The sequence below is a fragment of the Neoarius graeffei genome, chromosome 11 (genome assembly GCF_027579695.1).
Source record: "Neoarius graeffei isolate fNeoGra1 chromosome 11, fNeoGra1.pri, whole genome shotgun sequence".
Taxonomy (NCBI): Eukaryota; Metazoa; Chordata; class Actinopteri; order Siluriformes; family Ariidae; genus Neoarius; species Neoarius graeffei.
This window is the reverse complement of record NC_083579.1, coordinates 66,408,467-66,422,370: the sequence shown is the minus strand read 5'-3', so window position 1 is coordinate 66,422,370 and position 13,904 is coordinate 66,408,467. Positions and strand designations below refer to the sequence as shown.

At 43.8% G+C, this 13,904-nt stretch overlaps 1 protein-coding gene across 2 annotated transcripts in view; it reads right to left on the bottom strand.

The window, feature by feature from the left end:
• Positions 1-13,904, bottom strand: part of cdin1 (CDAN1 interacting nuclease 1) — a 172,579-nt gene that overhangs the window by 115,825 nt on the left and 42,850 nt on the right. For both annotated transcript variants that reach the window (XM_060934604.1, XM_060934605.1), the window contains one exon: positions 1,648-1,721. In XM_060934604.1, coding sequence (XP_060790587.1) covers positions 1,648-1,721 — 74 coding nt within the window. The remainder of the gene's footprint in view (positions 1-1,647; positions 1,722-13,904) is intronic.

The following is a 13,904-nucleotide window of genomic DNA, read 5'->3' as shown; positions in this document are numbered from 1 at the left end:
CTCTCTGGAATGCTGCCCTAGTCTCCATGCTATAGCAGGACTACTATTTTGACAAGCGGTGGACAACGGCGGGTCCAACGCAATCACAAGCCTGACAGTGACAAATGACTGTGCTGTGGCGAGTTGAAAATAACACACATCCACTTTAATCTCTTTCTTGATTAAATCGAAGGCGTGTGGTTTTGACATCATGTGATTCTCTCATAAAGCACTGACTCCCGGTTTGGCGCTGGACGGGACGTGTCTGCTGGAGTTGATACGGGGTCGGGGAGTATGCATGCGAGTGTGCACATGGGCTGTATCTTAAAGATGGAAGGACTGGGAGACAGAAGGGGAGGGATGGAGAGAGAGAGAGAGAGAGAGAAAACTAGAGACAGTAAAAAGAAGCGAAAGTGTGAGAGGAGGGGAAACCACCACAAATGCATTCAAATGAATGCTCAAAGGAAAAATAGGATGTCAAATCCTACTGACATCAAGGTGCAAATAAAAAAAAAAGAAAAAAAAAAAAAGAGAAGGTGTGGAATAACAAGAACAGAAAGCAACAGAAATGCGAGAAAAAGGCAAGATGGGTAGACGTGTGTGCCTTTTCTCTTAAAATGTGCATTTCTAGATTAAAGTTATATCTTTGGTCATGCATGAGATCCACAACTCAATCCTAACACACGAACATAAAAGCACCCAAGGTTTATTGGGGATTTCTTTAAAATAAATAAAGAAAGAAAGAAGCCGTGGGCGGCACGGTGGTGTAGTGGTTAGCGCTGTCGCCTCACAGCAAGAAGGTCCGGGTTTCGAGGCCCCGTGGCCGGTGAGGGGCCTTTCTGTGCGGAGTTTGCATGTTCTCCCCGTGTCCGCGTGGGTTTCCTCCGGGTGCTCCGGTTTCCCCCACAGTCCAAAGACATGCAGGTTAGGTTAACTGGTGGCTCTAAATTGAGCGTATGGTGTGAATGTGAGTGTGAATGGTTGTCTGTGTCTATGTGTCAGCCTGTGATGACCTGGCGACTTGTCCAGGGTGTACCCCGCCTTTCGCCCGTAGTCAGCTGGGATAGGCTCCAGCTTGCCTGCGACCCTGTAGAACAGGATAAAGCGGCTAGAGATAATGAGATGAGATGGGATGGGGGGGAAGGGAAGCCTCCTTTTTTTTAGTATCTGCTACAATTACTTCTCTAGTAATTTATAAAATATTAGTGTCTGTGTGATGATAATCATCATCATCAATACAGATTTGTTTTCATTGTATTTTAAATTTTTAACACTGTCCTCACTACCCTTAGCGTAAACTAGCATTTCCTTCTTATTTAACCCAAGAACCTCTCAATTCTTGTTATTTCTTTTCTCTCTCAGAGCACCTATTACCCTTCCTCCTTGCCCATCAGTGGTATCTAAAAAGGTTTCCTTTATCTCTCATTTTCTTCTCAATTCAACTGGCTAGGGAGGAAAAGTAGAAGAGGAAAAAAACAGGGGTTATAAATAAACACTGATTAAATGGAGGAGCATTGATCTAAACAGCAGTTAAGTGGTGGGTGGACTGTAGAGCACTTAATTGTCAGTCATGTGCCGCAGGTACAGACCGCCACTGACCTGTGTGTCTCGCCATTTAAAAAAAAAAAAAAAAACGTGCCGATGCTAAACAAAAGTGCATCTACTCACATGCTGAGCCCTGGTGCTCCTCCAGGAAGCGTTCCAGTAGCAGACGAGCCAGCAGGAGACGGGGACAGGTCCACCTGGGGGACAAGACAATGCACTATTATTTCCTCGAGCACTAGTTTTAGATAAACATTCTTTAGTGCCAGTCGTACGAACTCAAGCATACAACATGACTCGTGTGTTTGTCGCAGTCTAATAGCACAATGCCAAAACCCAAACCAGTGCTATGGCACCAAAAATTACCACTCATCATCTGACGTGACGTGTCTCGGAGTACAAGCTTACATATTGAATTAAACTCTTCACCTCTAGGGTTTTAGATTTCAAGTGGTCCAAAAACGGAATTTAATGGCAAATGCTTCTCTAATAATTTATTATTCCAAGTTAGTTACAGTACATGATCTATGATGGACTTGCAGAGCATCCAGGGAGCATCTCGGCCTCATGCCCAGTGTTCTTGGGAAAGGCTCAGGATCCACAAGATAAAGGAATTACTGAAAATGAATGAATAATTAACAGTTATTCCACAAAATCAAGTCGTACATGAGCTGACAGCCGACGAGGCGCGTAGCACCGAGTCGGCTACGACAAAGATTGAGCGGAATAACTGTTTTATTCTGTCCACATTCACTGGATTTTGAGAAACGGAGCTTTTTTTTTTTTGTAAATAAATAAAAAACTTTATACAAAACGTTCGATAAAATCATTCCCGTTTAGCAGACACATTGACAAATTGCATACACAACATAATAATAATAAATAGTTCAACTTATATAGCGCCTTTCTCACACCCAAGATCGCTTTACAATTACCAAGGGAAAGGGAAACACCAAAAGAGGGTCAGGATGTCATTCCGATGGCATAGCAACCCATAGGTGGGTGTTTACATTAGACCGTATCCGTTCTCGTTTTCGTCGCGGATGCACTGTCCGTTCACATTAAAACGCCGGGAAACGACTCCACAGCGGAACAACTTGAATCCGCCAGGGTCCACGTATTCAACCCAGTTCGTATCTGATCCCTGTGCTGTGTAAACATTGAGATACGAGGAAACGCAGTGCTGAGCTCTAGCTGACGTCGTCATTGGACAACGTCACTGTGACATCCACCTTCCTGATTCGCTGGGCGTTGTTCATGCCACGTTGGTCATGTGACACGACTGCTGAAAAACGGCGCGGACTTTCACTTCCTGCTATTGTTTCCGCCCTGTATCACCTTTTTGTTTTTCATTAAAGAGTATAAAAGTATGAATATAATGCTTTGCCATTCTTAAATGTTGTTCATGGTAAGATGCAAATACTGCCCATTGTGTAGTTATGATTGTCTTTAGGCTTGCCATCCTTCCACTTGCAAGTGGTAAGTGACGCGCAATGCCCGATATGCACTGGGATCACACACACAGCGGCTCAGTCCCCGAATCACTGCTCGTGCGCTTCACTCGCGCGGCTCTGTGAGCTGCGCAGGGCCGGAGTGCGCACCCTCCAGAGGGCGCTCGCTGTTCAGGGCGGAGTGATTTGGAGCGCAGCCGCTGAGGAGGAAGCGCTGAGCCGCACCGACACATTTCAACTTACGTGCCGTCTAATTAGTCATGTGATTAGCGTATCCGTGTATTGGCGTTGCTGTGTGCACGCGAATCGTGTATTAGCGTTGCTGTGTGCACGCGAATCGTTTAAAACGTTAATCTGATGATCCACTGATACGGTCTAATGTAAACACCACCATAGTCCCAAAGCCGCCGCGACGCCACCAGGCAACATCGCACAGAACACCGCGCCAAGCACAGAAGCACTGCCGTAAACAGAGCGCTGGACAGCCACGATGTTAAAAGGCCTGAAGGAAACTGACGCCCAAAACTGGGTCCGGAGCTACACCACAACCGGCGGACAAAACACTCAAACGAAGAATAAACCTCAAACTATACAAAAACACAAAAAGAAAAAACAAAAGTGGTGGGAATAAAAAGCTTCGTAATTTTAAATACTGAAAGCTGTATTGCACCTTTATTAAACGGTGCATTACATCTTTATTAAAATTACACGCGTAATTTTAATGCTTAAACGATGAAGAATGCAAACAAGCCAGTGAAATGACAGTAGCAATTTGTGAAAAATGCTATAATAATAATTCTTGGGGCGGCACGGTGGTGTAGTGGTTAGCGCGGTCACCTCACAGCAAGAAGGTCCAGGTTCGAGCCCCGGGGCCGGCGAGGGCCTTTCTGTGCGGAGTTTGCATGTTCTCCCCGTGTCCGCGTGGGTTTCCTCCGGGTGCTCCGGTTCCCCCCACAGTCCAAAGACATGCAGGTTAGGTTAACTGGTGACTCTAAATTGACCGTAGGTGTGAATGTGAGTGTGAATGGTTGTCTGTGTCTATGTGTCGGCCCTGTGATGACCTGGCGACTTGTCCCAGGGTGTACCCCGCCTTTCGCCCGTAGTCAGCTGGGATAGGCTCCAGCTTGCCTGCGACCCTGTAGAAGGATAAAGCGGCTAGAGATAATGAATGAATGAATGAATGAATGAATGAATAATTCTTGGAAAAAAAAAAAAAACAATTCTTGCCATCAAATACTTTCTTTCCATATTTTGTTGATTTTTTGGTTTTTTTTTTTTTGTTTTCGAGTAGAGTTTTTATTTCATCCTCGGTTGGTTCAGCAACATGCTCTGCCATTTTGTTTTTCTCTACTCATGGTATACGAGCTTATATCTGAGTAGTAGAGTAGCCGATCAGAGCGCACGATTGCTCATAAACGAACGTGGATAGAATAAATAAAAGTTATACTGCAAATGGTCATGTGTTCACCACCATTTTGTTTTGAAACAAGTTTTAACAAAAACTTATCATGAATTTTGTTTTTCCCAAACTGTCTTGCTGGTGCACAAGCTTTACCAACGTGTGATGATGCGACCCATGAGCGCACCATCACGGCGTCTGCTATGGCAGCCGCCACTGAAAGTATGTACCGTCATTTCCCCATTCAAACTTTTCTCGCATTGTTATGATGGTTCATGGACTTTATAAACTGCAGTACGTGAGTTTTAACCCTTTTATTGTGCATTGTGGTTTTGTTAGTTAACATGGGTCGACACATGTTTAGCGTAACGACCATTCACGCACATAGTATTAAAATACATTACATTCCGCACATATCAACGCACACACAAACAACTCAGAAACGACGCTTTGTCAACATGTTCTGTTTCTTTATTTATCGTGCCTAGTCATAACATCTAGCCTTAATGAGTGCAAACGTGTGGTTTTTAAGTGTTTAAGAACACCAACCAATGTTCATTTGGCATTAAAAAGCTCCATGTCTTACCGGTGGCAGCGCTTCCTGGTTGTGACAAAGGGTTGTGTGATGGTGCTGAGGATGTTTTTATCATTGGGCACGTCCACGTGTGCGCGTCCTCGCGCCAACGGTTAAACGTGTAAAATGTCTGAATAGTTTGGTATTTGTGTACCCTATATGTATATGTATTTGTGTATTATTTTTTTATAAGGCCTGAGAATATGTATTTCTTTATAGCGCTATTTTAAATATGTTTAAATTAGTTATTACTGAGTGCCTAACTAAAAACTCCCTGCTTTTTGGTTTAGGCAAGTGTAATGGCCAACTATAGGGAGGAGACAGGTATCATTTATAATGGTGATGTGTTCAGTTGTTGGGGAGAGCCGGGCAGAGACAAGACCTGTGTTTATATTGCTCTGTCCTACACTCAGCTGTGTGAGTACATTGACTTGAATTTTGCTTTCTTGAGCCTTAGGCTGGGCGCACGGTGGTGTAGTGGTTAGCGCTGTCGCCTCACAGCAAGAAGGTCCTGGGTTCGAGCCCCGGGGGCCGGCGAGGGCCTTTCTGTGTGGAGTTTGCATGTTCTCCCCCGTGTCCGCGTGGGTTTCCTCCGGGTGCTCCGGTTTCCCCCCACAGTCCAAAGACATGCAGGTTAGGTTAACTGGTGACTCTAAATTGACCGTAGGTGTGAATGTGAGTGTGAATGGTTGTCTGTGTCTATGTGTCAGCCCTGTGATGACCTGGCGACTTGTCCAGGGTGTACCCCGCCTTTCGCCCGTAGTCAGCTGGGATAGGCTCCAGCTTGCCTGCGACCCTGTAGAACAGGATAAAGCGGCTAGAGATCATGAGATGAGATGAGATGAGCCTTAGGCTAGCTTATCGTTTGTTTATTTTTGGCTCCACGTAGCTGTTTATTTTCTGTATGTTTGTAAATATTGTATAGTTATATTTTTCTATATTTTCATTTTGGTTTATTTTAGTTAGTTATTGGTCTCTGGCTCGTTATCTTATCCGTGGTGTGCAAAATAAAAGGCAAAAACGTCATCTCCTGCCTCCTGCCATATCTGTGTGTTAACTTCTAAGGCCCTCGACACCCTGCTCCTTAACACAATGCCACATGAAATGTGACTCGTCTCTAGAGAAGACGATTCAATTTTAGTTTATATTTTATCTCTCGAGCACTTTTTACAACAAATAAACATTGTGACAAAGCAGCTTTACGGATATCCTGACGGATATTTAGATTCCCAAATCAGCGAGCCGAATATGAATCGTTACAGAATGCAGGTGTAGAAGAGTAAAGTCGAACAGTACTGTACTGAAAGGATGTTCAGTATGAGGAGCATGTTGCGAATAAGTCTTTATGACGACAGCAGATCTTCGCTACAAGTCTACCAGTATCCAGGTGAGATTATTCACGGAAGCAAGCATGAGACTTGTGCTTCAACGTTGTGATGAAGTGCAAAACTTTAGGATGTCCATTTGAGCAGCAGAAAGTGAGTCACAAATGCAGAAAACTCCAAGCAGACAAGCAGACGCAGAATATCAGGATGAACTGGGCAAAATCAACTAACGTAAATAGTGTTAGTTTATTTTAAATGTATTTTAAAAAAAGTTGTGCGAGTATTAATTTGTTTGGCACAAGGTTGCATCGAACAAATCTTAATCTTTCAATACTACAGTATTTGAGACAGACATTTTAACGTAAAGCTTAAAACAATAAGGTTGCTTAATATTTAAAGCATTTGCAACAAGTTGAAGGATGATCCTGACTTAAAGGAGAACTGAAGGCAAATTTTTATCATCGTCAAAATTCTCATCTCATTCTCATTATCTCTAGCCGCTTTATCCTGTTCTACAGGGTCGCAGGCAAGCTGGAGCCTATCCCAGCTGACTACGGGCGAAAGGCGGGGTACACCCTGGACAAGTCGCCAGGTCATCACAGGGCTGACACATAGACACAGACAACCATTCACACTCACATTCACACCTACGGTCAATTTAGAGTCACCAGTTAACCTAACCCTAACACAGTCTTTGGACTGTGGGGGAAACGGAGCACCCGGAGGAAACCCACGCGGACACGGGGAGAACATGCAAACTCCGCACAGAAAGGCCCTTGCCGGGCCCCGGGGATCGAACCCAGGACCTTCTTGCTGTGAGGCGACAGCGCTAACCACTACGCCACCGTGCCGCCCCGTCAAAATTCTATTTCTCTCATTTTGTTAAATATCGGAATGCATTTTGATCGCCATTTTGTCGCTGCTATAGCAAGTTGAGTGTTTGAAATATGCTCTGTAATTAGAGCTGTGGTCCAAAAAAAAAAAAAAAAAAAAAAAAAAAATCGATCCACGCTTCGATATCGATTCACGCGAAAAAAAAAAAAAAACACGATATCGATCCAACAACATGTGAATCGATTTCTTCCAGGTGCCTATAACACTATTTTCTCCCAACGCGCAAGGAGCACTATAAAAGCGGGTGCTGGCAAAACGAAACTTGTAAAGAAAACAAGAAGATGGACGAAGCTGCCCGGTTAAAAACACCGCCGGGGATGAAGTCGGATTGTGTGGAAACACTTCGGCTTCAAACGGTATGAGGACAGAGACGAACTGGACAAAACGAATGCAGTTTGCAAGTTGTGCCAAATAGAAGTAAAATATCTGGGCAATACCACCAATCTAAAGAAACCATTTATCCAGGCACCACCCCGAGACAGCTAGTGCTAAACCTGACGCGAAGCAGACGGCACTTGAAAATGCATTTGGTGTGAAAATTTCCCCCACAGTCCCAAGCGTGCTATGAGCCTTACAGAGGGAGTCGGGATCTTTATTTGTAAAGACCTCCGCCCCTACAGCGTAGTCGAAAATGCTGGGTTTAGGCTACTAGTAAAGAGGTTAGAGCCACGCTACGTCTTGCCCAACCGAAAACATCTAAGCGAAACAGTAATTTCCTTGACCGATGAGCTATTTTTTTTTGTGGTCAGAAACCCAGACCTGGGTATGTTATTTAACTAGAAGAGGGCCACCAAATGTCATAGTTTGTTACACTCTGAGACTTATCAGTCAAACATAATTTCTTGACTGATGAGCTTTTTTTTGTGGTCAGAAACCCAGACCTGGGTATGTTATTTAACTAAAAGAGGGCCACCAAATGTCATAATTTTGATTTAGACTTCAAATAAAACCTGGATATGTTTCATTCCAAAAATAAATAAGCTTTCTTTCAACTTGAACTCTTGTCTCTCTGTGTGTCCCTCTTACACATACACAGATACAAGCACAAACAGACATGGAGCTGTTTGTCAATAGGGTCAGTTTTTTATTTAAAAGTTTTAAAGTGACAATACAGCAATATGTAGATGAATCGATATCGAATCGAATCGGATCGAATCGTGACCTAATGAATCGAAATCGAATCGATCCAGGAAATCCAGATCGATTCCCAGCCCTATCTGTAATATATATCAGTCCCATATGTCGAAGCGATGGCCCGTAAATGAGATTCGTTGAAACCTGTGCGAGACGGTCGTAGGACGGAAGTAAAACGTACAGCGGAAATCAAAGCGACCGACATCTGCCAACGTTCCGTGTCCGAAATCGCTCACTCGTTCACATAGTGAGCTCATTGGTAAAATTGGGGGGGGGGGGGGGGGGGGGGGGTAGCAGCTTTTCAGACACGAGTCCATCATGCTGGTATTTTACATCGTTACTGTCGCACAATTAAACGTGCCCGGTCAGTCGGTTGGCGGGTTTTCAAAATAATAAATACACGCAAGTATTTTTGTGATAAATCCATATTATACTGAGCGTATTTCCTACATTAAATCAATACAAAGTACCTGCATCCCATCTTTTGCAATGCATGATGGGATATACTGCTTTGGTTCATGACCATCATTGTACACTACTTTTCATGACGCACTGGGATACTTTTATATACGGTGTAAATAATCCTCACTAAGGTTTCGGACAGCACTACAAAACGTCGTCCCCACTACATAGTGAGTAGGGAACGATTTCGGACACAGAGGCTGTCAAAAGACGCGCGCGCCCACTTTCGAATGCTGACGTAAATCAAGCCGGAAGTTTTGTTTGTTTCGATAGCAATCAGGAAAGTTTGAAAAAGTCGGCAGTAATCGTCATTTAAACTCGTTTTTGTGCAATATTTCATTTGGAAAACAGTTTTCAAAATGGCGGCACTGACACCTGGCTGACACTTCATGTTTCGAAGTCTCGCACAAGTCTCGTGAAGATCCGCGCAGATAAGCGACGCCTGCCTGTGGACCAAACGAACTAAATTCAAACACGGCTAAAAACGAACAGGCCGATAAGTATAAAATTTAATTGCAGTTAGTTGCCGATATGAGTCATGATATAAGGTTACTAAAACCGAAAACGTAACTGAATAACACGTTAATTAAGAAATAAAGCGAGTTTAAAAATGACTTCAGTTCTGCTTTAACATGTTTTCGGAATGTTATATAAAATTAAAAGGACAAAATACTGTTTAGCGTCTTTGCCACTTCTGGGTATTTTACATCAACAAACTGATTTAGCTAACCTAGCAAACTCGCTAACAAATTACGTACGAGTACCGTATGCAAGTCTTACATATATGATATTGATTTATGTTTCATGTTTTCAGGACTGTCTTGTTGTTCTGTTGCAGAAATAAATGTTAAAAAACACGTACTTTTGTTTTAAATAACTCAATTATACTTGCTAGAAAACACATCAGTATTCCTTGAACCGTGTACTTGAAAACTTGCTGAAACATCGCAAAATGTTAGGGCAAAAATTTTTTGAGGCCATTTGCCCTGCAGGGCAAAAAGTGTCAGAAGTTTAACGTTGAGACCCGTCCTAAAGCAGACCACTGACTAAAGGTGTCGGTCATTACAGAAATGGAGCTTAAGAGTGACCAATGCCCCTTTTCCACAAAGCAGTTCCAGGGCTGGTTCGGGGGCCAGTGTTTAGTTTGGAACCGGGTTTTCTGTTTCCACTGACAAAGAACTGGCTCTGGGGCAGAAAAACCGGTTCCAGGCTAGCACCAACTCTCTGCTGGGCCGAAGGAAAGAACCGCTTACGTCAGTCGGGGGGCGGAGTTGTTTTAAAACCAACAACAATAACAAGACCGCGAAAGATCGCCATTTTTAAGCGGCGAGAAGCAGCAGCTGTACAAACGAAGTCAGCCATTATTATTATTATTGTTGCTGCTGCTGCTTCTTCCGTGTTGTTTTTGCGTCGATATTCGCACCAAGGTTTATGCAAACGTAGCGACGTAATGACGTATACAGCGACGTAATGACGTGGCACCGCGAGCTATGGAAAAGCAAACTGGTTCTCAGCTGGCTTGCAAGTTGAACGAGTTGTGAACCAGCACTTGGCTCCGAACCAGCCTGGAACTGATTTTGGTGGAAAAGGGGTACAAATGATGTTTAAAGGGGAACTGAAGGTCAGTTTTTTATTATCAAAGTTCTATTTATCTCATTTTATTAAATATCGAATGCATTTTTGGATCGCCATTTTTGTCACTCCTATAGCACAGTTATGAGTATTTTGAATTGAAATATGCTCTTGCAATATATCAGTCCATATGTCAAAGCAATGGCCGTAAATGAGATTTGCTGAAGACCTGTGCGAGACATCGTAGGACGGGAGTAAAACGTACAGCGGAAATCAAAGTGACCAACATCTTGCCGACGTTTGTCAAAAGACGCGCGCGCCCTCTTTCGAATGCTGACGTAATCAAGCAGAAGTTTTGTTTGTTTCGATAGCGATCAGGAAAGTTTGAAAAAAGTAGGCAGTAATCGTCATTTAAACTCGTTTTTGCGCAATACTTCGTTTGGAAAACAGTTTTCAAAATGGCGGCACTGACACCTGGCTGACGCTTCACGTTCCGAAGTCTCGCACAAGTCTCGTGAAGATCGCGTGGATAAGCGATGCCTGCCGTTGACCAACGAACTAAATTAAACGCGGCTAAAAACCGAACAGGCCGATAAGTATAATATTCAATTGCCAATACGAGTCACAATATAAGGTTACTAAAACCGAAAACGTAATTGAATAACACGTTAATTAAGAAATAGTTTAAAAATTGACTTCAGTTCTCCTTTAATTCTCATCTTTGTGCATCAAGTAACAATCATCAAAAGACCATGAAGTCAAGTGAAGTCACGAACACAAAGTGTTGAACTGCGTCCTCGTGCCTGGATGTTTTTCAGATTCGCTGAAAATGCTCTTTCTAACGTTAGCACTAATATGTAATGAACGGCAGGTCAAAACGGAGCCCAGCGTTGGCATGAGATGAGGACGACAACAACAATGATCATACCGGTGCCCGACTTTGCCGAAAAAGACAGAGATCATGCAAGACTCCTGTACGAGGCAGTGCAGAAATAGCTAGGGCCGGAGCTGATGGCAGGGCCTGCAAACACTCACTAACTCAAAGCTGGGAGGAGACGTCAGGAGCAGAGTGCCTCTTTGAAGGCAAAAACTTGAAAAGTATGAATTCTGGCTGGAAGATCAAGACTGAAGCTGACATGGAGCGCAGCACCTATGGCTCATTTAAAACCCTTCTGCAAGGAGAGGCTGACACACCAATGGCAGCACATCCATGCTTATTCCACCTCATTCTCTCTCTTCCCCCCCCCCCCCCCCCCCTCCCCGCCATCGCATCCTGTATCCCGAGGTGGGATGCTGGATAATTAATGCGTTTCAATAAGTTGTTTCTTGAAGAAAACAATGTAGCAGCAAAATAATTAGTGCATGAGAAGCAGCTGGAGCAACCGTACATCAGACGAAAAAAGTGTACGCGTGCAAATTAGAATAAAGTAATATTAGTAGATAATACCCCTTCCTCTTTAGTTCATTAAACATCTTCGGTGTATTTTTCACCCCTCTGCTCTGAAGCTTGGAAAGAACATAGCCAAAAAGCACTTCTTCTGCTTGTTAGCATAATTGGGACCCCAACGGCGGATTCCTGCTCAGCATATAGCTCAATTGTAGCGTTTTATCTCCTCTGTGATCCTGGCTGGTGTTGCTTGAAGCAGTCCACGCACCACAAAAAGATTTACTGGCGGTGCTGTTTGTTAACATCTCCATAATTCTGCACGGAGAATGCAGCCTTGACAACAACCAAACGTGTCTATAATTATTACGGCAGTAAGGAGACCGTATTCGTCTTCATTAGGGGCTTTGGCTTTTTCAGAAGTATCCTCTTGTCTTCTTTCGCCCGCAGGTCTCTTCCTCTTTCGAACCCACACAATTGTGGCTTCTCTTCCCCCATTATCTTCCTCTTGTCCCTCTCCATTTCTCCCACACGGACACGCATTTAAATATCACAGGATAAGGAGTTCACAGCCACCACAGTAACCCGCATCAGGAGTGACACTTGAAAAATGGCAGCATTACCCTTGGTGGGGCAGCCTGAATAAAGACTGCCTGATTAGTTCAGGTACTTGCATTCTCCTAATTTTCATATTAATCACAAGTCCATCTCGCTCTAATGTCGGACCCCGGCACGTGCCTGTGAAGTGTGAACAACATTTACAGATGCCTGAACCCCGAAACAGTCTCCATGTTCATCATTTACAGATGAACTGATGTCATTTTGAGAAGCGAGAGGCCATGGTGAAGGCAAGGAATTAAAAATGGACCCAAAGCTATTGTGACATAATTGAAAGAAATTAGATAAAAACGCCAACAAAACAGGAATTCGCTCGTATGATCTAAATTGTCCCATATGTGCTTTACGAAATTAAAGATTAAGGAAAAACAGCTGTTGGTTGCTGATTTGTTCTTTGACTATTAAAACTATACACCATGGGGTAGATACAGTACGAGTCAAAAGTCTGGACACGCCTCCTCATTCATAGGGTTTTCTGGATTTCGTATTTTCTACATTGTAGACCAATACCGAAGACATCAAAACTATGAAATAACATCTGGAACGTGTACAGAAACAGGCTTGTAGTACCAGAGTCCGACCCGTGCTCGAATTTTAAGGACTCGTGACTTGACTTGGACTTGAGCACTGAAGACTCGGATTTTTTTTTTTTTTTTTGTAACATGCCATAATAATTTAGCACAAGATATTTCTCATATCTCATCTCATTATCTCTAGCCACTTTATCCTGTCCTACAGGGTCGCAGGCAAGCTGGAGCCTATCCCAACTGACTACGGGCGAAAGGCGGGGTACACCCTGGACAAGTCGCCAGGTCATCACAGGGCTGACACATAGACACAGACAACCATTCACACTCACATTCACACCTACGGTCAATTTAGAGTCACCAGTTAACCTAACCTGCATGTCTTTGGACTGTGGGGGAAACTGGAGCACCCGGAGGAAACCCACGCGGACACGGGGAGAACATGCAAACTCCGCACAGAAAGGCCCTCGCCGGCCCCGGGGCTCGAACCCGGACCTTCTTGCTACGAGGCAACAGCGCTAACCGCTACACCACCGTGCCGCCCCAAGATATTTATATCTACATTAATTTTTATACTAATTTCATGCAAGAGAATGAACATTCACCTGTTCATACGTCCTGTTCAGGAACAAACGAACGTTAATGGCGCTAAAACGCCTGGAGAGAACGCCTCTAGGATGGTCCGCTTTGCTTATACAAACTTCTCGTGCAGTGTGAAAAAAAAAAAAACAGGCACTGCTATGTGTTCCATGCATAGAAGAACTAATCGAGGGGACGACCTCGAACTTCAATCGGTAAGACTCCACCCAGAGAAGGAAGTGACACGCTATGTTCATTGCCCTGTTGATAGTGGGTGGGGCTTGCTTGCTGAGCGATGAACTAGCTAGTGTTAACCGTCTCTCATGTTATTTGCCTTATTGATAGTGGGCGATGAACGAGCTTTTTTTTTTTTTTATCTGTAGGCTGTTAACTAAAACGGGGCAGTCGAGCAGTAACGCTAGTCCGACACGGCAGCAGAGACGCTTTCACATAAAGGCAGCAAC